Source organism: Gnatocerus cornutus, chromosome 3 (assembly GCF_029298725.1).
Source record: "Gnatocerus cornutus isolate USDA-ARS CGAHR chromosome 3, icGnaCorn1.1, whole genome shotgun sequence".
Classification (NCBI taxonomy): Eukaryota; Metazoa; Arthropoda; class Insecta; order Coleoptera; family Tenebrionidae; genus Gnatocerus; species Gnatocerus cornutus.
The window spans coordinates 15662788-15684053 of record NC_142235.1 but is presented as its reverse complement, the minus strand read 5'-3'; the positions used below and the strand labels follow the sequence as shown (position 1 = coordinate 15684053).

Here is a 21266-nt window from a genome sequence, read left to right as displayed (position 1 = left end):
TCTAGCAACTGATGTACTGAACGTGTCCACAACTATGGTAAGACTTTTTGAAATCAACACGTCGTCACTTCTTCATCTTGTAGGTCAGCACAGTCTCGATGATCTTCATGAGTGATGCCATTTCGAAAGAAGCGGAGAAGATTGTGAACCTGTCGTTGGAAATGAGGCGGTTTGTCGACGAGAAAGAGGAGCTGAGGGTCTTGAAGCAGTTTACAAATTATCTGTTGGATAATTTTCCGGGTGTCTCTGCTGCCAGGTTCTTCGTTGTTGATAGGTCCACGATCTTGGAAATTATGGGGGCGGTGGTCAACGCGGTTATCATCTTGATGCAGTTTGAGATGGTCAAATAGAAGTTAGTTGAGATATAATAAACAAATAAAACAAATAAACGAATTTTTTTATTAAAAACACGTAAAATACTGTTAATTTTTCTTCTTCCCATTCAGCAATGACTCCTTCCCGCTCTGTTGCACCAACCTATGGAAAACCCCATTTGAATCCTCCAACAGTTTTCCAGCCCTATCAAACTCAACAAGGCGCCCATCATCCATCACCATTATCTTATCACAATCCATGACAGTGTGCAACCGATGCGCTATTGTAATCACAGTACAATCTCTAAACTTCCTTCTTATCGTCGCTTGAATCAACTCATCCGTCAGACCATCAACATTAGCAGTAGCCTCATCCAAAATCAAGATCTTGTTGTCTTTCACAATCGCTCTAGCTAAACAAAGAAGTTGTCTTTGCCCAACACTAAAATTCCCACCACCTTTCGACACTTTACTCGTTAACCCGGAAGGTAATTCTGAGATCACAGTCTTCATTTCAACTTCCTGTAAAGCGTCCCACAGTTGCGAGTCTTGGTACTGATCGAAAGGGTCAAGGTTGTACCGAATCGTACCGGAAAAAAGAACTGGTTCTTGAGGGATGATGGTGATTTGAGACCTCAGAAGATCTAGTGGTACTTCCGCGGTGTTGGTACCATCGATGATCACGTCGCCTTGAGTGTGGGCTAAGTGGAAGAAAACGGAAACGAGAGAGGATTTACCGGCGCCGGTACGACCGACAACCCCGATTTTCTCTTTCGCGTTGAGAACGAAGTTGAGGTCTTTAAGTACCCACGGGTCGTCTTCGGAGTACCGCAAAGACACATTCTTGAACTCGATTTTACCTTCCGTGGGCCACTGGGTCGGGATTTTGGTACCATTATGTGGTTCAGGTGGTAAATTTGTGTACTCGACAACCCGTTCTACTGATGTCATTTGGTTTTCGAGTTCCCCGGATTGCTTCATTCCCCATTGTAACATCCCCGTCAACATTATTGATTGGGTTATTGATAACCCCAAGTTAGCACCGTGGTTCCCTGGAATATCAAATAGTAGGTACGTTAGAACTACTACCGCTTACCTGTTCCGATTAAGAGTAGACTAAATGTCACCACCCCGAGGTAGATAACGCAAGACAAATCTAACCAGAAACCGAAGGCGCCGTCACAGGCTAGGAACATGTAGAAAGAGGAACTGTGGAGGTCTTGATATTCGTCGAATTTCGTTCTTAGCTTCGTTTGGGCTTTTAGGGCTCGGATGGTTGACAGGCCTTCAAGGGATGATGACACGTGTGAATAAATAGGGCTGCGGGCTAAAAATGATACAAACAAAACTAAATTTATTAAATTTTTCGGTACTAACTTCTTCCTTCAATCCTCTTCAAATTCCGACTACTAGCCAAAAAAACACTCCTGTAGTAGTAAAACAAAACAAACATCAACACCGACGGTATCAAAATCCACGGGTTGATAACAGAAAGTACCACCATGATGGCCACCACATTGAACGAAATTCGAATTGTATCTATCAAAGCGGGGGGAAGATTCTCGTCGATCAGACCTAAATCTCTTGAAAATCTATTCAAGATTCTTCCAGAAGGGTTGGTAGTGAAGAACCTCATTGTAGTAAAGACGATTTTCCTAAACATGCGGTTGTGAAGTTTCGTGGATACGGAAATACAGAATTTGAAGAAGACAATCGTTTCTATTAACGCCAACAGAATAAGAGCGACGATTAAACCGATGTAAACGTAAAAACAATCATCGGTGGTGAGAACCTCGTCTTTGGTACTATTTTTTTGTTCCAAGTTCACCCAGAACGAAAGAAAATAGTCACCACCGACAGCCACAGTCTCCGCGATTGCCAGAAGTGCTATGACCACTCCGCCTACCACAAGAGAACCTCCACTTTTAAAGTAGTCTCTATAGACGTGGTTAGAAACAATTCCACTTTCGAGGTCTTCTTTCACTTCAATAGCTTCTTCGCTTGGTTCGGTTTCCGTACCATCTTCACCTTCATGTTTGGCTTCCTTCACCAACAGTTTTAAGAACTTGTTGTCTTTCTCGGTGAGTTCTTGATAAGTACCGCGTTCCGTAATAGTACCGTTTTCAACGAGATAAATCATGTCTACACTCCCCAGGTACTGCAGCTGGTGAGTTACCAAAACCCTCGTTTTGTCGCAAAGGTAGTTCTTGATGCACCTGTCGAAAATTTGGCGTCCGACCGCTGCGTCCACGGCAGCCAGAGGATCGTCTAAGAGGTAGAAATCGGCGTCTTTGTACACAGCGCGAGCTAAGTTGATTCTTGATTTTTGCCCTCCACTTAGCATGATTCCTCGCTCCCCGACAAGACTCTTATCTCCATGAGAGAACATCGAGAAGTCGTGCTCTAGAGCACACACTTTTACTACTTCTTTGTATTTGGCTTGGTCGTACTCTTCTCCGAAGAGGATGTTGTCTCGGATACTCCCGGAGAAAAGCCAGGGTTCTTGGGAGGCAAAAGAACAAGTTCCTCCCACTTGGAGGCTACCTTCCAAGATCGGTACTTCTTGCATGATCACGCTGAGAAAACTACTCTTACCACTACCGACAGGACCAATCAGTGTTACCAACTCCTTGGGTTGTATGCTAAGAGAGATGTTACTTAGTGTGGTTTCTGGAGCTTGGTACCACTTCGCGCTGACCTTGGTTAAGTTGATGCCGTCACCACCAGAAGCAGTTGGTGTTACCTCAGACTGGATGAGAAAGTCTCTGATGCGTTTCACTGAAGTCATGGTCTCCCCGACCATCATCATCCCCGTCGGAAGGAAAATCACACATCCTAACCGAATGATTTCGTAGAAGGAGCTGAGCGCGTAGACGTACTCAGGGTTGAGTTGGCCACCGGTCAGAACGAAGAGGAGGATGCACAAGAAGATGGCTGTTCGTGATAAGAAGCTGTGACAGGCCAAGTTGACGCCACGTAAGAAGGATCTCTTTTGGATTTCACGCATTTCGAGCCTGAAATATCAGAACCGTACAAAGCGTGATACGTAGTACCAAAACTTACATTCTGGCTCTTTCGATGAGTTTAGCAAACGGCTTTTCCCACGTGTACATCTTAATAACTTTGACTCCAGTGATGATTTCGTTCATTAGGTGAACTCGACGGTCGGTCTTCACTGCTGTCTTCATTCGGAATTGTGAGATTTTCATCGCCAGGAATACTAGAAGAGTTTTGATGAAGGGAACGGGTTTAAGTAGTACCTACTTTGTATAGGGATAAATCCGAGCAAAACCACAATTCCAACAACGGCGGTGGGGCCCAACATCCAGTACACGATCCCCAAGATAACCAGACTCTCCAATGGCCCCATCCACAAGAAGTGAAGATTCGGAACGCAAAAATCAAACCTACCGACATCATTCGATAGCAAATTGACCATTTGGCCGACGCTGTTCTCTGCTAAGGCTCTCTGACTTAACTTAAGGCACTTCCGGTACACTAATGACGACAAAGAAATTCGTATCTTCATCCCCAAATGTTGAAGCCCGAGATTATAAGAATGTCCAATGACAACATAGAAAAATGACGCCAAGACGATGACCGCGGCGTAGACGATAGCTTCATCTCGTGAGATTTCAGTTTGATTGGAGGTGTAGTACACCATGAGACGCCCAATAAGGAGAGGTTGACACAACCTGGTCACTAGTTCCAGTGGTACTAAAACCAGACCATACAGTACAAATTCTGTTCCAAACATCCGAGCTAAGGTTCGCCACAGTGAAGGAGTCGAGTGGGTTTTTACTTCTTGTGCCCATGCTTGTTCTAATTTGTCTCCAAGTCGTTGGGATTTGTGTTGGCGTAAAGGACCGTAGAGGTCCTTTTCAGTTATCTGTTTCTTGTAGCCTTTATAGAAGAAAGGAAGCTCCCATCTGGAATGTGGTTTCAGTGGTTGGAAGTAAAAGTGTTAAGCTTACAGAAAGAACCAGTGGGATAAAAGAGTGGCTTTTTCTTGGGGGTGTACACGTTTAGACCGTTCTTTTGCTTCCATTTTGAGGCTTTTTGGGTGAGGTTCTGGAGTGCGGAAATTAACAAATTATATTTTCATTAATAAATTAGCGATTTAAATTTGTTAATTCAAGTGTAGAGTCTTAAGAAAAATGTTAACAAAATACGGTTTTCAAAAGAGAAGAAATTATAATTTTAAGTTATCAAAATTTCATAACTCATTTGAATGCAGTAATAGAATGTGCCATTTTGTTTATTAATCGTGTCCAATACAAACTTCTAAAGCGAAAGAGTCAAATGTTAGAAATTTCCATTTAAAGATCCACCCATTCTTTACCGCAAAATGGAGAATCGGATTTAAACCCTAAAAAAGAATTCATTCCATTGGTCGGCATTGTCTTCATAAAACTAGTTTTTGTCACAATAAACGAACCCGAACAACCAACTCTATCATCTCTTTTTATTGATTGGCAAAATCCCCAAAACGGTTGTTTATTGGATGGCATTCTAAGCTAATTACAGCCATGCACAAAAAAAACTTCAATTTGATCGGATGTTGATAATAAAAGTGCATAAAACGAAAGAAATAATTTGTAAACTACTAGAACTTTCAAAACAATAAATGAAAATTGACTTTTCTAATTTTCTGGTGGATTTTACGTCATGTAGGTGGTATTTTTCTTTATCCCACATAACCTCAATTCGTATCTATCGGCATGCGTAGGTACAAACCTTGGCGAGGCCACGATTCAATAATATTGGGTCAAGGCAGATCAATAAACACATTATCATCAGGAATAATAAAATAAATTCATAATCAAACTTTTAATAATATTGTCTTTCTGTACCGGCGGTCATTGCCACAGACTCACCTTGGAATCAGCACACACTCTAACTGGTCATTTTATCTGATATTTTTACTTTTATCTACACATTGTGCGCTAATCTGTATTAAAACATGTTAAATAATATTACGCAATATAACGTAATGTGTTATTTATTATCTCTGGATTCACCTAATTGATTTTCTAAGCACTGTGTATAATGACAGTGAGAGTAGGTAATATAAAATGTGCCTCAAATTTGTTTTAATGACAATTGGAAGAAATTGAGGTCAGGTTCAAGACTGTTATTATTGTAAATAATAAAAATTGATGACTTCCGAAATCAATATTTGTGAAGCAATGACAATAATTAAAAAACAATTGTAATTCGATTTTTTTTTACGCTTAAATGCTGAATTTACGAAACCAACCCTCATTACAGGGTTGTACTCATTTTCTTTCCTTGAAAGGGTACTTCTAACTACCAACACAATGCTACTTGACTCACCCCTTCCGGAACACCCTTGTTTAGTCAGGTCCGGGCTTAGCTCAACTGGGAAGTCACGGAATTCTCGCAACAAAACATATTGCCACCTGCCTTATCGGCCTTAATCATTTATAATGGATTAACTTACCGGGGGAGCTCCGCCCCCTGCCCCATCGCTGGATAGCGGCTCGGACTGCTGGCACTGACCCCATTTCTGCAACGGCAGGACACCCATGTCCTTACTCCGACCCTGGAGAGTTACTCGAACGGCTGGTCGACACCCACGTCTTGGCAGCATCTCGGCATCTTTTTCTTTCTTCGAGTACGGTGAAATCTACCATCACCGTACCCACCCGCGTACTGGAAATTATTCCCATCCAGACGCCACTTGGAAATTATTCCCATCCAAGCAATCAAACCCGCGCTCTGGAAATTATCCCCATCCAGAACGCAACTTGGAAATTATCCCCATCCAAGTCACTATACCAGCGTCCTAGAAATTATGCCCATCTAGAACGCTACTTGGAAATTGTGCCCATCCAAGTCAATACACCGACGCTCTGGAAATTATGCCCATCCAGAGCGCCACTTGGAAATTGTGCCCATCCAAGTTATTACACCAGCGTTCTGGAAATTATGCCCATCCAGAACACTACCTGGAAATCACGCCCATCCAGGTAAACACACCGGTGTTCTGAAAATTGTTCCCATCCAGAACACCTTCACGCACGACACTCATTCTACCCTTCACTTTCACCGCCCAATCCTTACTGCCTTAAGCCACACATTCTGGCGTCGTTTCCCCCTACTGAGGGTGCGCATAAGTTACTGAGCCAATACAAGGGCTCTTAATTACAACATTAATGACTCCCAGTTACGTCATCATCATTATTACAAATGCCACATTTTTATCGTCTTACACAATAAAAAATGATTTGACATTTTAATTACACGAGCAACTTAAGGAGCGAGTGGAATTAAAAATTGCTCAGATTGTTAGTCGCCATTACAGCACGTGTTGCTTACAATATTTTTTTGACGATTATTGGTAATCACCAAAAGCTATTTAGAAAAATATTAATGCGATTGATTATGCAATCAAATATACTCAAACTTTTAATGTCTTTGACCTTTAGATTTCATTGCCAAGCTAACTGTCACGCTGCCAAAGTAATAACATAACTGTCGCATTACTAGCAGTCTCCTACATCTCAGGAAGAGTCAGAGTTTCGATGGACATTGGGTGTCATTGTTAAAATGTCAAAATATGCGTGTACAAATTTAATTAATTAAAATAATTGCATTCGTAGTAACATGCAACTTTAATTATTGACATTGTCAAACAACTTGAAACATAATTGTTCAAATTAAACCCACAGTACCCATCCAAATCGAATTAAAACCCCATCAACCAGTGCTACCAATATGCACGTCTCAAAATTCTTAAAACACATCTTTACCTTCGGCCAAATTCTCGCTTTCACCCCTTCGTTTCCCACCCCAAAAGTAACACTTCTCCAGCAAATCTACGCAGTGATAGTCCTCACTTTCATCACAATAGTCCTAGCTGTGTCAATCTCAAACAAAAAGTTCTACAGCAACCACAACCACCTCAAAGGTGCCGCTTCGGCTCTACTAGATCTAAATTTGATAGTATTCAACTATTGCTCAGTTCTAGTAGTGTTCACTAAGCGCCAACATTGGAAGAAACTAATGAATGATTTAAGAGTCATCGCTGGTAAAATCGGCGAAGCGAAGAAGACGCCATTTATTTTTGCAGCTACACTAATCATAGGGGCTGGGGTCATTTCAGTGTCGCTTTTTATTTGGATTGGGATCTACCAAATGTGGTATTTTGGCCGCTACGGGATTAAAAGTCTTCAAGTTTTCTTGTTGTTTAGCTACAATGCGTTTTTGTGCCTAATTATCACCCTGATATTGTCTTTATACAGACGGATAAAAAATAGTGTAGGCAACTTTCACCACACTAACATGCACACAATTGAGAAGCTTGAGCACTTCTTGTGTTTTCTTAAAGACACAATTGATACCTTCAATGAAATTTTTGCATGGCCGATAATGCTGTTGATTTCGTACACGAATCTGCTCATCCTCAATGACTCCTTCGCTATTTTTATGAAGAGTAACTTCTACGAGTCGGGAGAAAATCGATCAAAGGAGCTTGCGGCGGACATTTCCGTCATGACTCTTGTTTTTGTGAGTATAAAAAAAAGTTGATTTTACTGGAAACATTTGTATTGTTAGGTTTCCACCACCGTTCTGATCATTTACTGTGATTTGGTGGAAGTTGAAGTGGAGAAAATTTTGTTGATCTCTCACAGATTAAGACGAGCTTATAGGAATTCGTCTGGAGGAGTCAAGGAGGAGCTGTACGAGTTTACGAATACTATTATTGAAAATTTCCCGAGTTTTACAGCCGCTAGGTTTTTTAAGGTGCAGAGGTCTGTTATAATTAGTATGTTGGGAACACTGACTACTTTCCTTCTTATAATGATTCAGTTTAGAATAAGTATTGAAAAGGAATTTGAATAAATGAGCAAAATTAAATGAGATGTTGTCTATTTTCTTAAATTTCCAGTTCTTTAAATTGAAAAATAATGGAAAAAAAGTAACTTACACAAAAAAACAAAATTTTGTGTTCTGAACTTGACCTAAATCGCTTAAAAACGACTTTTTAACAGCAAATTTTCCGCTTTTCCACGTACAAACTGACAATATAATGACCGTACTTGCGAAATTAATGTTTTGCGTTATCACCACCTTATCACTTCCACAGAAAATAACTCAAATGCTTTCCAAGCATTCTAAAACGAAATTATACCGACGAGTAGGTAACAACTATTTTTAAACCAGAGAATCAAATGAATAAGACTCAAATCTAATATATTTCCACATTTGATAACAAAATGAAAACGAAAACGAACAAAAATCCTAAAGAAAATGCGAAATTTCTTTCGAAACTTTTTTTCTGGTGAGTACTTCTAGCGGTGGTACCAAAGTTATAGTTAATTTAGGACTGAGTTCTGCATGGTGATCAAATATTGGAAAAAATCTCAGTATACTGAAGATGATAATTATCCCCCGTTGACGAAACATGCTTGTCAAGCACTGGGAGATAAATTAGAAAACGCGTGGATGGGCGAAGAGAATTTCCAGAAGACGCCTTCATTGCTACGAGCCCTTGTTAATGTCTTCGGCTTCGAGTTCTTCCTCTACGGTCTTTTTTACTTACCTGTGCAAATCGGCGTCGCGTGAGTACTTCTTCGTCTTCGTACCACTTCTAATGTCATCTTCAGAGTACTACAACCGTACCTTCTGGGACAGGTGCTCACCTACTTTCCGAAGAACAAATCTTGTGGTTACGCTGTCTTACTCATCGTCGTTCTTTTTGTGAACACTCTGTGTTACAACGGCTTTACGATGGGTCTTACCACTTTAGGGATGAAGATTCGGGTTGCTTGTAGTTCTTTGATCTATCGCAGGTCTTTGAGATTGAAAGAGAACACTTTTCGAAAAGTCAAAGTTGGTCAAATGGTCAATCTTCTTTCCAATGATGTTAGACGGTTTGATTCGGCTCTTCCTGTGATGCATTTTATTTGGATTGGTCCTCTGGAGCTTGTGATAGTGACGGCTTATTTAATGATGACTTTGGGGAAGGCGGCGCTGCCTGGAGTCGCCATCCTTTGTTTAACAGTGCTGTTGCAAAGTAATCTTATTGTTGTTGAAAACTCATTTTCATCGACTTTTTTAGTGTTGGTTTCTGACCAGATCGCCACTCGAAGAAAAAGTGTGGCTGTCAACACCGATAAGAGAGTGTGTCTGATGAATGACATCATCACCAATATCAAAATGATCAAAATCAACACGTGGGAGCAACCTTTCTTGAATCTAATCCAAAAAATTAGAAAGTAAGCAGACTTCTAAAAATTTCTTTTAACTTTCTTCTACTTATCAGCTTAGAACTCCAAGAGATCAAACGCGCGAATTGTCTCCGCTTCACCAACAGCACCTTCAAGTTCTTTCTCACCGAAATGTGCTCTTACTTCTGCATCCTGGCAGCTGTTTCCAACAGCATTCCTCTCACCTCAGAGTTTGTTTTCGTCCTCCGAAGTGTCTTCGACATTATCAAAGCTCCTTTGGTGGTAAATCTTCCAGATGCGGTGACCCAAGTCGCTGAAGTTAAGATCACGATCCGAAGACTCCAAGAGTTTTTAACACTTGACCCAGACAAAGAACACGTAGAAGACAACATCACCAACTCTTGTATTCTCAAATCGATAAATTTCTTCGAGAAGACACCACCAAGCATCAGTGCTACCAACGTTAGTTTGCGTTGTGGTCTTACTAATATCAATTTTAGTCTTCAGTTGGGGGAACTAGTTGGCATCATTGGAAACAAAGGAACGCTATTCTTGCAGATGCTTTTGAAGGAAGTAGAGTTTGATGGACGTCTTGAGGTGGTCGGTGATGTTTCTTATGCGTCCCAAGAGCCGTGGATCTTTCCGTCGACGATTAAACAAAACATTCTCTTTGGAGAAGACTTGGATGACCACAGATACAAGAAAATTCTTCAAGTTTGTTGCTTGGAGCACGATCTGTCTCTTCTTCCGCTCGGTGACAACACTCTCATTGGTGAAAGAGTCATGTTGAGCTCTGGACAAATTGCGCGGATTCATCTCGCGCGGGCCCTCTACAAAAACGCGGACATCTACCTCTTGGACAATCCTCTAGCAGCTGTTGAAGCAACAATCACAAAGAAGATCTTCACTGAAGCTATCAGAAGCCATCTGAAGGAGAAGTGCGTGCTTATGGTGACCAACCAACTCTACTGCCTCAGATCAATGAAGAAGATCTTCCAGTTGAAAAAAACCAAACTCGTGGTAACAGAAAAAGAGATTGAGGAGTTTGATAATTGCTGCGACGCCAAATTGGAAGTCGGCGTCAAAGTGGTACCTTCCAAGAAAGAGTTTTTCAACGAAATCAACACGAGTAAAATCCTAAAACGCTACCGACGCTTTGGTGGAGGGAAACTCGCCTTCATGAAGATCCTCCTCATGTTTCTTCTGGTTCAACTTCTGGTTACTGGAAGCGACTATTTTGTTACCTTCTGGGTGAACTTAGAGGAACAACCACACGAGTTTTGGTGGATTCGGAGTTACTTCACCACGAATAAAAGTCTTCACATTTATACTCTTCTTCTGGCACTTTTGATCATGGCGACAGGTCTATCGACGTGGTTTTTCTTGAAGTTTTGTACCACCGCCTCCACGCACCTGCACCAGGCCATGTCGTCGAAGATTATCCATGGTACGATGGCATTCTTCCATCTCCACTCCTCAGGTGATATCCTTACTCATTTCTCCCAGGATTTTGGAGAGGTGGATGAATCCACTCCTGTGACTCTCAAAACCGCCTCGGAGATGCTCCTCCAGATCTGCGCAACTGGTGCGATTATTTCGTTCTTGAACTTCTACATGATCGTACCAACACTGCTCTTGTTTGGCATCTTATTGTTTTATTACCGATTGTTCAATAACCAAGGGCTGGTGAAATTCTATGCTATCAGTAAGTTTCTGATTGTTTTTTTTTCCTGTAAAGTTCTTCTTGCAGCTCAAAGCTCGATGTACACCCACGTCGCTGCAACAATCCAAGGAATGTCAACAATCCGCTCCTCCAAAGTCAAGAAGATGCTCCAAGAAGAGTTCGAGAAGCACCAAGACGACCACACTTCTGGTTTCTACACGTCGATTGCCATCAACGTCGCTTTCAACTTCTGGTCTGATTTAACCCGTGTGGTGTACACCGGCGTTACAATTTTTAGCTTCTTCTGTGTTAAGTCTTTTGTTGGTGATGTTGGACTAGCGATAACGCAAGCCTTGCAATTCGGGGTTTTCCAAGAAGCTGTTAAAGCCTTCACCGACTTGAACAACAGCGTGGTTTCGATAGAAAGAGTGATCGAGTACTCTGGAGTACCATCAGAACCTGAAGGCCAAACGAACGTCGATACCAGTTGGTTCAAAAGCGGTACTATTGACTTCCAAAAAGAGTCTTTTAGTGTTAATTCGGGAGAAACTGTCGGAATTGTTACTTCTGACGCATCAACATTCTTGTCTGTTCTTTTCCGGCTATCAAACTTCGAAGGTACTCTTACTATAGACGGAAGAAACATCAAAATGCTTCCACTGCGCGTTCTTCGCTCTAACATCTTTCTGGTACCGTCAGAACCACTAATTTTTCCTGGTTCTCTTCGTCAGAATCTTGATCCTTTTGGGGAGTTCAACGACGTCCAAATTTGGAACGCTCTTCGTGCTCTAGACTTGGAAAATGTAGTACTAAAGTTGCCCGAAGTTCTTAACACTGAAATTTCTGGAGAGTCTTCGTTTTTTACTACGTACCAAAGACGGGTACTCTGCTTAGTACGGGCATTGCTCAAAAACGCAAAGATAATTATTTTATATCTCACTTCTGATAACCAGAAGATGTTGAAGTTGGTTAGAAGAAAGTTTCCAGGTTGTACTGTTCTTTTAATTAGTCGGAGTATTAAAAGTGTTGAAAAGTGTGAGAAAATTATGGTTTTGGATGACGGCTGTTGTACAAAAGAGATCAAAAAAATGTTTGCTTTTTAGGCGTAGATTTAATAATAATGCAGCAATTTGGAAAAATTAAAAAAACACCAAAAACAATAGCGATCAAGTTAGTCTTAAAAAATTTCCATTATACAATATAATACAATAATTTTATTGGTGGATATTAAATCCCTATTACATAATTATTTTTCTTTAGTAAAATTTAAGGAAATGATTAAAATATGATTAAAACTTAACTACCTACTTTTCCAAAAAAAAAGAATTTGATTGTCATTTCGTAACTTCTTCATATTCTTCTTGTGCTTCAGAATCTTTAAGATTCTCCTGGGAGTGTAAGTGAAGAACTATTTCCCGATATCGTCGTTTAACCGCATTTAGAAGCATCTAGAGGTAACCCCAACATTTCATAAGGTTCATTCATATTGTCCAAGACCTTAGCTGATTCTATAATCATCACTGCTACTTTATCTGGAAGACGCAGCAGCGCATAATCAATAAAAGTGGTGGTAGGTTTCATTAATTTAACATTTTTTCTACGTAACATTTCGTCACAATGTGTAAGAAGAAAATGTACGGAGGCTTTAAACATTAAAAAAAAACTTTTTTGTACAAATTTAATTAATTAAAATAATTGCAACTTTAATTATTTACATTGTCAAATAACTTGAAACATAATTATTCAAATTAAACTTACTGTACCCATCCAAATCGAATTAAAACTCCATCAACCAGTGCTACCAACATGCACGTCTCAAAATTCTTAAAACGCATCTTTACCTTTGGCCAAATTCTCGCTTTCACCCCTTCGTTTCCTACCCCAAAAGTAACACTTCTCCAGCAAATCTACGCAGTAATAGTCCTCACTTTCATCACAATAGCTCTAGCTGTGTCAATTTTAAACAAAAAGTTCTACAGCAACCACAACCACCTCAAAGGTGCCGCTTCGGCTCTACTAGATCTAAATTTGATAGTATTCAACTATTGCTCAGTTCTAGCAGTGTTCACTAAGCGCCAACATTGGAAGAAACTAATGAATGGTTTAAGAGTCATCACTGGAAAAATCGGCGAAGCGAAAAAGACACCATTTGTTTTTGCAGCTAATCATAGGGGCTGGGGTCATTTCAGTGTCGCTTTTTATTTGGATTGGGATCTACCAAATGTGGTATTTTGGCCGCTACGGGATTAAAAGTCTTCAAGTTTTCTTGTTATTTAGCTACAACGCGTTTTTGTGCCTAATTATCACCCTGATATTGTCTTCATACAGGCGGATAAAAAATAGTGTAGGCAACTTTCACCACACTAACATGCACACAATTGAGAAGCTTGAGCACTTCTTGTGTTTTCTTTTAAAGACACAATTGATACCTTTAATGAGATTTATGCATGGCCGATAATGCTGTTGATTTCGTATACGAATCTGCTCACCTCAATGACTCCTTCGCCATTTTTATGAAGAGTAACTTCTATGAGTCTATTGTTCGAGGCCCATAAAATGGGTAACAATATCGTTTGTTGTGAAATTTCTTTAACTTCCCAGTCGTGCTAAATCCGGACCTGACTAGTTAACGGTGTTTCGGAGAGGGTGAGTCAAGTAGCATTACAATAGAACCTCGATTATCCGTGCAAGGATGTTCGTTCGATTATCCGTGTAATCTACTTCGCGTTTTTGCTTCCAATGTTAGAAAACTTAAAGCTTGGAATTTCACGAGTAACAACTGGTCTAATTTAATGAGATTTAAGTAAAAGCGAAGAGCAAAACTTTGAATACCTAGTAGTGTTCGCAAACATTAACAAAAATGCTTGAAATAAATTCTTTTGCAATGAAAACCTTTATAATTAAGAAAACTGAAAACTCAAGGACCAAGAAAATTTTGCAACCAAAAAAGAAATAAATGAAAGTATCATTTTTTTTACTACAAAATAGTTACTTTGATGTCTGGATAAGAGTTAATTGTTTTAATTTCTTTCAATATTAAAAATTGTTGTCCTTAAGATGTTGATAAATTTTGTTGAGGTTTTTATATATTTTCAATTAAAAATTGTTCCAAATAATTCTGTTGCCTTAAAACGTATGTTTATGTAACAACTCAATTATCCGTGTTTTTCGATTATCCGTGCAGGCTTCAGTTCCGAGAAGCACGGATAATCGAGGTTGTATTTATGTTGGGAGTTAGAAATACTTTTTTGAGAAAAAAATTAATACGATTCTGTTGTGAGGATTGATCAATTAAATTTAGAAATTACACGAAATAAAGTTAATCATGGCCAAAAAATATATAAATTGTATAATATTATAAAATAAAAAATATGTTAAGAAAATTGGTAAATGGAAAGATGGAAGTTTACAGTGTCGCAAACCAGAAAAAAAAAATTGAGCACACAATAATAAAAGTGGAAGATCAATTTACTTCGACAGCCGAAAGCCAAAAAGCAACAATAGAAGCTAAATAAAATATTGAAAATAATATGTCATGTCATGTCAATAATTTTGTCAATGGATTTCAACAGGCTTTTATTAGTTATTTTTGTATTAAGTGCGCAAAATGAGTGTTTTTTTAATGGCGCTTAAGAATGCTAATTTTGGTCGAGACCGATAGGTCGAGACCGTAAAGGCATTCGAAAGCGCCATAAAAACACGAATGAGCCACGAAATACAAACATTATTTTTTCTACAACTGCTAGTAATCGCATAAAACTCCTCCTGTAATAAAAATTGCAGAAATTAGAGTTACCAGCGTCGCGCATATCTAGGGAAATGCACTTGTTGATTTCATAAACAAAAAACCGCTTTTTGGCGTTTTTCCAATTTTGGAGTGCAAACAATGGATTTTACTAGCGAAGACGACGATGTGGAAGCAGTTGCTGCTGCTGCGATATCCAATCTTCTTCCTGGTAAATCAAAATCCATGTCGGAGAAAGCCTACATGCAATTTCGAGAATGGTGCACGAAGAAAAACGTATTGCAAGTTACAGAAAACGTATTACTATCATATTTAGAAGAGAAGTCCAGGAAGGTAAAACCACCAACTTTACAGAGTACTTTTTCTATGATGGAAGCCACTCTGAATGTCAAAGAAAACAATGACGTCAAAAAATTCTCGAAGTAAGTGGCGCTTGTCGTCGAGAAGAACTGATGAAAATGACTGATGATGGCATTCAAGATGTCGGGACCGTTTTGATTGTTAATGTCCTCGATAGTAAAAATCACTGCGAAAGAACTTTTACTGTTTCAAATTCGGAGTACATTGAAATCTACAGGAAATACAGAGCTTATTATTGTTATAAATTAAATTATGGCCTTTGTAATTTAAAAGAGAATAAACTTTGACATTATTTTGTTGACAGTGTTTTTTCGTTTTTTTTTTAGTCTAGTGCGCAAAACAGTTACTTCACGCACTGTAATTGGTGTGCAAATGTCACCTTTTTTTGACGGTTGTAGAAAAACTAAATTTGTTCTATTTTTATCACGATGTTATTGCACTTTATTAATTTTTTTGTCTACTGGATAATTTCACCATCATTACCTAAAATAAAGGGCCAGTTAATACATTTACATCGTTGAAGATTACTTATAGATTACTTATAGAATTGTGTAAATAAAATCGGTAATAAATTGATAAATTTGTGCAATGTAAAAAAACAGTTAAAAATTCGAATTAATGCAATTATAGAATTTGAGAAGCAAACAACACTTGTCACGAAAAGCCCTTTATATATTTTAACGGGCGCCCGATAGTAATAAATATTAATAAATTGATAAATTGTAGTGTTATATTATGTTTTATACGTTTTAATTTAGCAAGTTCCTTCAACGAATTCAGTGTTGAAATTTGGATTACCGGATTAAAAATATGGAGGAAGTTAAAAATAAATAGTGGTAATCCCCATAAATTTAGATAATTTTCTGAAAAAAATAAGAACAAAGATTAACAAGAAACTTCGCAACAAGATAAATTCTATAAAAGATAATAATTTGATTAGAATTTGTGCAGTAGTGCTTTGGGTTTGTTAAAATGGGGCGCAGCAAAAGATCTTACTTCGAACTCCATAATGAAACTTTTCTACGTATCACCAAAACAGATATCCACAGCGTTGATAACTTTGATTGGGATGGCAGTGCACGTCCAGATCGTAACCTTAAACACCTAACAATACCACCAAGAGGTTCAGTCCGGAGAAGAGAAGAACTCAACTATTACGCCAGCAACTGCCCTTTCACCATGATTTTAACCTTTTCGGATGGATCAGTGGACGAATTCCGTGTTTATCAGAAATTTGCTGTTGGCAGTAAAGATGGCTTTAAACACATTAAACGATCCCATGATATTTTCTATCGTAGATGTGATAAAGAAGTTCTTGTTGTGAGAGTTAGGAACACAGCTCAACAGGTGCAGAATCACGAAGCCCAACAAAAGAACAGACAAGGTGAAGAAGCAATGAGACGAAAACAACATGAAGCCGCTCTGGGTATGTTCGAACAAGCTCTAAAATTGGCAAATCAAAGCTCCACCATAACCACCATTAAAAAGAACAAAGGTGAAGCTCATACCCAAATCGGAAAAAAATACTTTCAAGATGCTGTTCGTTTAGAAACTCAAGATCAGGAAGCAACAGCAAAAAGTAAATTAGTTCACGCCAGACAAATGTTTCAAACAGCTCTAAGTCTCAACAATTCTTCTGAAAATCGGAATCTTTTAAAACTTGTTAATTTGAAGATTAATGGAAACGAACTTTTTAATCAGGCAAATGACTTGGAAAAAGCAGCTTATGGTTTGTTTAAACAAGGAAAGTACAGACAGGCCCAAAACAAGTATAAAGAAGCTATGACTAAATACGAGGAAGCTGGAAAAAAATTTGAAGAAGGAAGAAAGATTGATAACGTTCTTTTTGGAGAAAGTGCCACGTTTACTAAGGAAACAGTTGAGAATGTAAAGAAAGTAATTAGTGATATTGAAAAGATTGAGCTTATCGATATGATAAATAAATGCAAAGTAGATGATAAGAATGAAAATGAAGAACGAAGTCAAGAAAATTTAAGTGGAGATTACAAAGTACAAATTGGAGTTGTTTGTAATGAGTAAACGCAGAAGCTTTATTACTTATTATATTCAGAATAACTATATTAAATATTTTATTGTTGTGATTGTACTTGCTTACCTTATACCACAAAGTCCCAGATCTCACAAGAGTCCCGTTAACAACATGTTTGGAGTAAATTAGCGAAACAAAAACTAAACTCATAAAATTTTAAATTACAGAATTTAATTTGTAAAAAAATAAAGAAGATATGTGTTGAATCTAATGTACCTAATGAGTAATGAATCTCGTGAATGAAAAACCTGAGGTATAGTTTGACAGAATTAAAACTTGACTGTGACATTAAAGTGATGATAAAATAATTATCTATCTTCAATCGGCGACAACGAAAATCTACACTTTGAAACCTAGTACTCCTTTGGAAGATGCTATTTCTCTAGTGGATGAGTTTCCCCAACTGTGGTCAAAAATAGATCACCTGTGAAGAATTGGAGAAGATTTTGGCACCCGAAGCTCTAAACTTCGTGGAGAAAGTCGTCGTGCCTCTAATTAATAGACGGAAAACAGACCAAAACGCAATCTCTGTGCGTTTTTCGCTCTAACATCGTTCTGGTTTGCCAGAACCACTGATTTTTCCTGGTTCTCTTTGTCAGAATCTTGATCCTTTTGGGAATTCAACGACGGAGCTAGCACGGATAATCGAGTTGTTAAATAAACATACGTTTAAGACAACAGAATTATTTGGAACGTTTTTTTAGTTCAAAATACAGGGTGTTTTTGAAACACACTATCAAACAAAACACAGTAATTGGTGAAAACAAGTAGAATTAATTGACAAAAAATGCTTTATGTAAAAGTCTTTTCGTTCTCAAGATAAAAATAATCAAATATTTGGTCAATATTTCCTGCAACTGTATTAAAAATTATAATCTTGATTACTTAGCAACAAACCAAGGTTTGTTTGGTTTGTAGTCAATTCGGTTCTTAAGACTGCCAAAGACCGTGTTTAATTTTTAGTTGTATATTTCAAAAACTGTATACAGGGTGATTTTTTTAAACCGGCAGGCGTTGTAGAATTTTTATTTATGAACCGATTTCAAAAATTTAAAAAGCAAATTAAATGGTTTTTAATTTACTATAAACTGATGATTTTAAAAAATTTCTAAATGTCTTAGTATCTTTTGGGCGATACTCAACTTTCTTATTTTAAATTGGAACCCATATTTTTTTTTCATAATTTAGAAGATATTAATTTTCTTGATTCAGAAATGTGCAATATGTTCTACTTCTACCAAAAATATTTTTTAAAAAATTATCAAAATTGAAAAAAAAATAAGCAATAAAAGTTAATAAAATCTATTGCATGGTGTCAAATAAAAGAATGCCGTTATTGTAATGTCAAAAAGCAGCAAATAACAGAAAGGATCGGCATTTTTGTTGAAATTATTAATAACAAAAGACAATAATAATTACAAATCAGAAAAAACAACTACCGAATTTAATTAAAATACTGTTGAAACGTCATCCCGTTTTTTTCACAATTGACACCATGCACCTAGATTTTATTAACTTTCATTGCCTAAATTTTTTCATTTTTGATTTTTTTTTTAAATATTTTTTTGTAAAAGTAGAACATATTACACATTTCTGAATCAAGAAAATTAATATCTTCTAAATTATGAAAAAAAAATATGGGTGCCAATTTAAAATAAGAAAGTTGAGTATCGTCCAAAAGATACTAAGACATTTAGAAAAAATTTTAAATCACCAGTTTATAGTAAATTAAAAACCATTTAATTTGTTTTTTAAATTTTTGAAATCGGTTCATAAATAAAAATTCTACAACGCCTGCCGTTTTAAAAAAATCACCCTGTATAAAAATTTGAACAAAATTTGTTAACATCTTAACAATATGACGATTTTAAATATTGAAAGAAATTGAAACAATCAACTCTTATCAGACATATTACATAAAAGTAACTATTTTGTAGTAAAAAATCTGGCACATTCATTTATTGCTTTTTTGGTCCTAAAATTTTCTGTCACTTGAGTTTTCAGTTACCTTAATTATAAAGGTTTTTATTATAAAAGAATTTATTTCAAGCATTTTTATTAATGTTTGCAAACACTAGAAGGTATTCAAAGACAAAAATTTTAAGTCTTAATTTTGTTTTTCCTTTTTGCATTAATCTCATTAAACTGCACACGTGAAATTTTAAATTTTAAGTTTTCTTACATTAGAAGCAAAAGTAGAAAACAGTTGGCCTTTGATTTGTGTTTTTTTTTGTAATTCACGTATAATCGAGGCACGGATAATCGAACGAACATCCTAGCACGAATAATCCGCACCTGGATAATCGAAGTTCTACTGTATGTCAAGTTCTTAGCGTTCCTCTTTGAGATGGAGGTTGTAAATTCGCTTACTAGATAAAATTGTCGTTGGGGTGAAAGTATGAATGGAAAGTTGTAAACTGAGATAATTTGTAAAAAAAAAGAGAAGATATAAACAAATCAAATAACATAATTTCATTTTATTTATGGTGGAGTCCAAACGCAATATTTTACATATCGGTAGCTACATCCACTTGTTCTTTGAAATTCGTATTAGTAATAATTTCACTCGTTTCTTCCTCCTGTTTGTCTTCATCAACATGTACGTCACTTATCTTCGTCTTCAACTCGATTTGTTCAATTTCACCAACCACTTTCTTCACATTTTCAAGAACTTCTTTGGTAAATTTAACACTGTCTGCAAAACTCGCGTCTAACTTCGCACCTTCTTCAAATTTACTTGCAGCTGCTTCGTACTTCGCCAGAGCTTCTTTGTACTTATTCTGCGCCGCGGTGTAGTCATTGTTCTTCTTAGCATCTTCAAACAGTGTGAAAGCTGCCGTTTCTAAATCGTTGGCTTGGTTGAAAAGATTGTTCCCTTCAATCTTCAGATTAGCACGTTTCGAATTCTGTTGCTGAGCACTTGAGTTGTTCAGACCTTGAGCTTCTTTAAACATGTTCTGAGCGCTTTCGAATTTACTCTTTGCTTCAGCTGATTTGTCTTGTCCTTCAAGAGTAAAACCTTCTTGAAGGTCCTTTTTCCCGATTTGGGTACAAGCTTCACTTTTATTCTTCTTAATAGAATTTACAGTGGAACCATTACTAGCTAACTTCAGAGCTTCATCGAACAACTTCCTGGCGGTTTCGTACTGCTGATTCTTCATCGCCGCTTGGCCTTCTCTGTTCTTTTGCTCAGCTTTCTCGTTGTTGAGCTGTTGGAGAGTGTTCTTAACTTTCACAACCAAAGTGACCTCACCAGATCTGTAGTGAGTAATATCGTGCGATTTTCTTAGATACTCAACACTTGCAAGTCTCTGGTGGACTCGAAGCTCGTCAACGGTGCCGTCGGAAAAAGTTAAGATTATGTTGAAGGAACAATTAGATGATTTAGCCTTGATGTCTTCTCTTTCGGAAATGGATTTTTTCGCTGGTATTTGACGGCCATGGAGGTTGTAATCCGGGCGCGCACCTTTCCAATCTGGGCCGTAAACACTGTGGATTTGCGTGTTGGTGATGTTTTGGTTGGTTTCGTTGTGAAGTTCGAAATAAGTTTGTTTAGCTGAACAACCACCCATTTTCTCGACAGATTTTTTTCTGACTTTGCGTTGGAAAAACTGGTAAAACCAAAGTGACTGTTTTAGATTAGATATGTTTACCTATTGAGATTGATAAGGATCACTTTTGTTACGCACAGTTTTATTATGATCGAGTCCACTCTTGTCACAAAATTGTCGTTTATATTTGGATTTAAAAATCACAAGAAGAAGAACACGTCACAGCACCACTTCCTGTGATTCTTAGCTAAATATAGAAAATGTTATAAATGCGGAAAAGTATAAATATTATTTAAATTGGGGAGATTGTTGGATGAGAAATGGGAAAAACCATTCTTAAAACTCAAAGATAAACAAATTGGTAAATAATCTTATCTATAATAATA

The 21266-nt window shown here is 37.6% G+C and overlaps 4 protein-coding genes across 6 annotated transcripts; 2 read left to right on the top strand and 2 right to left on the bottom strand.

Annotated features, from left to right (window-relative positions):
- Window positions 1-380: 380 nt before the first annotated feature.
- LOC148177440 (putative multidrug resistance-associated protein lethal(2)03659) lies at window positions 381-5745 on the bottom strand. 2 transcript variants are annotated; one of them, XM_088031884.1, is made up of 7 exons: window positions 5652-5745; window positions 4289-4385; window positions 3579-4243; window positions 3378-3534; window positions 1692-3328; window positions 1411-1641; window positions 381-1366 (listed from the first exon to the last, which is right to left on the bottom strand). In XM_088031884.1, exons 2-7 carry the CDS (start codon window positions 4360-4362, stop codon window positions 423-425), a joined length of 3708 nt encoding a protein of 1235 aa, XP_087888010.1. In that variant the 5' UTR covers window positions 4363-4385; window positions 5652-5745; the 3' UTR covers window positions 381-422. The 2 variants fall into 2 exon arrangements, with proteins under 2 accessions (XP_087888010.1, XP_087888009.1); XM_088031883.1 differs by lacking the exon at window positions 5652-5745 and adding an exon at window positions 5192-5270.
- A 2733-nt stretch (window positions 5746-8478) lies between these two features.
- LOC148177439 (putative multidrug resistance-associated protein lethal(2)03659) lies at window positions 8479-12334 on the top strand. 2 transcript variants are annotated; one of them, XM_088031888.1, is made up of 6 exons: window positions 8479-8622; window positions 8666-8902; window positions 8948-9357; window positions 9403-9559; window positions 9607-11216; window positions 11262-12334. In XM_088031888.1, the coding sequence occupies exons 1-6, from the start codon at window positions 8558-8560 to the stop codon at window positions 12275-12277; spliced, it is 3495 nt and encodes a 1164-aa protein (XP_087888014.1). In that variant the 5' UTR covers window positions 8479-8557; the 3' UTR covers window positions 12278-12334. The 2 variants fall into 2 exon arrangements, with proteins under 2 accessions (XP_087888014.1, XP_087888013.1); XM_088031887.1 differs by having other exon boundaries at window positions 9607-12334.
- Window positions 12335-16251: 3917 nt separating this feature from the next.
- Window positions 16252-17319, top strand: LOC148177438 (uncharacterized). Its single transcript, XM_088033341.1, has one exon. The coding sequence runs from the start codon at window positions 16252-16254 to the stop codon at window positions 17317-17319; it is 1068 nt and encodes a 355-aa protein (XP_087889467.1).
- Window positions 17320-19836: 2517 nt separating this feature from the next.
- On the bottom strand, window positions 19837-21111 carry LOC148177437 (uncharacterized). The gene has a single exon (XM_088033340.1). It carries the CDS (start codon window positions 20899-20901, stop codon window positions 19837-19839), a length of 1065 nt encoding a protein of 354 aa, XP_087889466.1. The 5' UTR covers window positions 20902-21111.
- Between the last annotated feature and the right edge of the window lie 155 nt (window positions 21112-21266).

Excerpts from the sequence above, each read along its gene's own strand:
- LOC148177440 (XM_088031884.1), bottom strand. The coding sequence starts at position 4,362 with ATGGAAGCAAAAGAACGGTCTAAACGTGTACACCCCCAAGAAAAAGCC. Across the intron at positions 3,329-3,377 it reads CTCATCGAAAGAGCCAGAAT|GCTCGAAATGCGTGAAATCC; the intron begins GTAAGTTTTGGT and ends CTGATATTTCAG. Across the intron at positions 1,367-1,410 it reads TCTACTCTTAATCGGAACAG|GGAACCACGGTGCTAACTTG; the intron begins GTAAGCGGTAGT and ends TTGATATTCCAG.
- LOC148177439 (XM_088031887.1), top strand. The coding sequence starts at position 8,558 with ATGAAAACGAAAACGAACAAAAATCCTAAAGAAAATGCGAAATTTCTT. Across the intron at positions 8,903-8,947 it reads CCTGTGCAAATCGGCGTCGC|AGTACTACAACCGTACCTTC; the intron begins GTGAGTACTTCT and ends TGTCATCTTCAG. Across the intron at positions 9,560-9,606 it reads CTAATCCAAAAAATTAGAAA|CTTAGAACTCCAAGAGATCA; the intron begins GTAAGCAGACTT and ends TCTACTTATCAG.
- LOC148177437 (XM_088033340.1), bottom strand. The coding sequence starts at position 20,901 with ATGGGTGGTTGTTCAGCTAAACAAACTTATTTCGAACTTCACAACGAA.
- LOC148177438 (XM_088033341.1), top strand. The coding sequence starts at position 16,252 with ATGGGGCGCAGCAAAAGATCTTACTTCGAACTCCATAATGAAACTTTT.